Raw genomic sequence first — 2,876 nt, 5'->3', positions numbered from 1 at the left:
TCGAACCGCTTGGGGTATTTTGTTTATACCACACCTATAATTCATCTGTGTTGCCTACCTTTCCTTGATGCTTTCAGGTCGCGAACTGCGTCCGCGTTACCAGCTTGACGAAGCGTTCATCATGGGAAGGCGGCGAGCGCATATTTTTCAAGAAAGGAAACAGAAGCAAACCAGATGATTATTACTGCCGTACAAAGTCTCCCCAATAAGTGCAAACTATTCTAAAACACTGTAGTGCAAACTGTTTTTAGATCGTTGCCAATCGCTCCAGGTACACCCGACGCCAATTCGAGCAACGCAATGGAAAGCGTGGCACGGCACACACCACCACACAAGCCGAGTAATGGATTTGTATTCTGCTCATGTCACAAATTCACGTACGCAAAATCGTTTAAATACCTGACGCAACGGCTCAGCCACTCAAATACTACTCAAACATCATCACCTGCTTTCCATGCGGAAGCGACATTCCAAATTCTGAGCACACTGTCGGCACCTAGCGGATACCTCCAAAACTACAACCAATATTTCTTAAATTTGTCGACAGATGGCAGCACCCCACCACTGACAAGCTTTGAGACTCAACGTAAAAAGAAAAATACTAACATGGACGGCGCGGCCAAGAATACACCAGGCGTACCAGTGGAAATATCCCAAGCTAGTGACCCAGATTTCCATGTATATAACTATTTTATCTACGCAGAACTGGCCGAGCTGTAAAGCCCTTCTTCGGCGCCCTCAATCTCAGCTGCACCGGTTCCAGTTTCTAGGAGCTCCTCTAGCAGCCCATCAGAACTAATGCGCAACTAATCCGGAGCTAGCTAATGCAACAAATTACGTAGCACCAATTGAACTTTCAGGAATTTCACTGCAGCAGCAATTGCTGCGCGACGGTTGTCAAATTAACGGGACACATCCGCACCTCTGCCTCGCCATAAGGACCCACCTACGTTCAGCGTTTTCAGAAAGTGTTCGGGACGCTGCCGCCAAGCCTCCACTCGACACACCATTGGCTGCGCGCATACTTACGTCACCAGTTGCCATGCGACGGCGGGGCCGAACAGCTGAGCTTTCAAAGATTGCGCGCGCTCCTGTTCGCCAGGAAACACAGGAGCGCGCCTTCGCGGTACCGTACGGCCCGTAGCGATGCCTTGAAACACAGAATTCGCAGCTGGGCTTTTTGTTTACTTGAAACTGCATAAAGCAGATACACACCCACTGACAGCGGCAGCTACGCTTGACCTGATTACCTGCTACACCACCCAATGTGCAATCTTGAACCCAAGCTATCGAACGAGACTTAAACCGCACCGATGTGACCAGCAACAGTTTGCTGTGGATTGTCAAAACCTAAGGAACATTTGACAGCAGCATCGCCATCAATATGCTCTCACAATAGCAGAGGAAAAAAAGCAAACGTTCATGATGAGGAACACGCTTTTATTATAAAAGCGACACGTTCATGGCGAGTGACGGTTGATCTATTTACAAACATGATAATGTTTTCCAGGACAAATGACATAATTTAACAGTTCGTGACAAATAACTCGCCATGCGGTGCAGTTCGATGAAGATATTTACAGATGCGGCGATCCCGTGGCATGCCGGCACTCGGGTTTGTGGGGCTGGATGAGGGTGAGCCTTGATGGAGATGACGCAGATGACGTAGTTCGGTTAGCGCCTTACGTGCTTGTAGCAGAGCTGCACCGCGCCTTTGATGAGCGTGAGGGATGGGTTCGATGAGGTACGAGGGATGGTAGCCACAGGTTGAACGAAGAGGTGATCGAGGCTTACTTCTTCGCTGCCGCCTTCTTGGGCGCTGCCTTCTTCGCAACCTTGGGCTTCTTGGGAGACTTCGCCTTCTTTGGGGACTTGGGCTTCTTCGCAACCTTAGGCTTGGCCGCGGCTGCTTTCTTGGGCTTCGCCACCTTGGGCTTGGCGGCCTTCTTGGCGGGAGACTTTGCTGCCTTCGGCTTGGCAGCCTTCTTGGGCTTGGCGGCTCCTCCTGCTGCCTTCTTGGGTCCGCGCTTGGCTCCTGCAGCTTTCTTCGGGGCGGTCGCCTTCTCGGCGAGACGGAAGGACCCGGACGCACCAGTGCCCTTGGAACGCTTGAGCAGGCCAGACTGGACAGCACGCTTAAGAGCAAGCTTGAGGTGGGTGTTCACTACCTTGGTGTCCTTGCCGACGTCGAAGTGGCTCATGATGTACTTGTGGATGGCCTGGCGGGAAGAACCCCCACGCTCCTTCAGGGCCTCGATGGACTTCTTCACCATCTCGGTGTACTTCGGGTGGTTGACGGGCTTCTTCGCCTTCTTGGCTCCTCCTGCAGAGGGCTTGCGACCCTTCGCCTTGGGCGTTGCAACGGCGGGCTTGGCCTCGGCTTCAGACATAGCGGGAACAGGAAGCGACTCCGTGGCGGGAACCTCAGAAGAAAAGGCGAGCGAGCGAGCGGAGGAGCTGTCGTCCGAACTGGTTGCGAGACGAGAGAGCGAATGAAGCGGAAGGCGGGGAGCGGCCGCTTTTATACAGGGGGCGCGGACGTCACGGAAGGCTACAACAATATCTCGTGCTGGCGAGCGCCGCAAATGCCGCGGCTCGAGTTTGAGATTGTGTTTGTTGTGCTCAAAAAACGATTGGTAGCTCATTTTAGCGACGCCGCGCGATTATTAAAACTAAACGGTGTTGTAGTGGGGGCTTCGGACGAGCACCGTGCAATTTTTTCCCGACGTGCGCAGCCGTGATGTTTGCAAAACGAGAGTTTTTCGGCGCGCCGGTGTCGACGAGATTGCGCTAATTCTACGGTTCGAGCATCGGTATTCGCGGCCCGCCGCGTCGGGGCCGCTGACAAGTGTATAGGAATAAAATTCAATGATCCT

At 52.8% G+C, this 2,876-nt stretch overlaps 1 protein-coding gene across 1 annotated transcript; it reads right to left on the bottom strand.

The window, feature by feature from the left end:
* Positions 1-1,419: 1,419 nt before the first annotated feature.
* Positions 1,420-2,500, bottom strand: LOC119399378 (histone H1-delta). Its single transcript, XM_037666190.2, has one exon. The coding sequence runs from the start codon at positions 2,388-2,390 to the stop codon at positions 1,791-1,793; it is 600 nt and encodes a 199-aa protein (XP_037522118.1). The 5' UTR covers positions 2,391-2,500; the 3' UTR covers positions 1,420-1,790.
* Between the last annotated feature and the right edge of the window lie 376 nt (positions 2,501-2,876).

The sequence above is a fragment of the Rhipicephalus sanguineus genome, chromosome 7, assembly GCF_013339695.2.
Source record: "Rhipicephalus sanguineus isolate Rsan-2018 chromosome 7, BIME_Rsan_1.4, whole genome shotgun sequence".
Taxonomy (NCBI): domain Eukaryota; kingdom Metazoa; phylum Arthropoda; class Arachnida; order Ixodida; family Ixodidae; genus Rhipicephalus; species Rhipicephalus sanguineus.
The sequence above is the reverse complement of the archived record's forward strand: the minus strand, read 5'-3'. Positions and strand labels throughout refer to the sequence as shown.

Excerpts from the sequence above, each read along its gene's own strand:
- LOC119399378 (XM_037666190.2), bottom strand. The coding sequence starts at position 2,390 with ATGTCTGAAGCCGAGGCCAAGCCCGCCGTTGCAACGCCCAAGGCGAAG.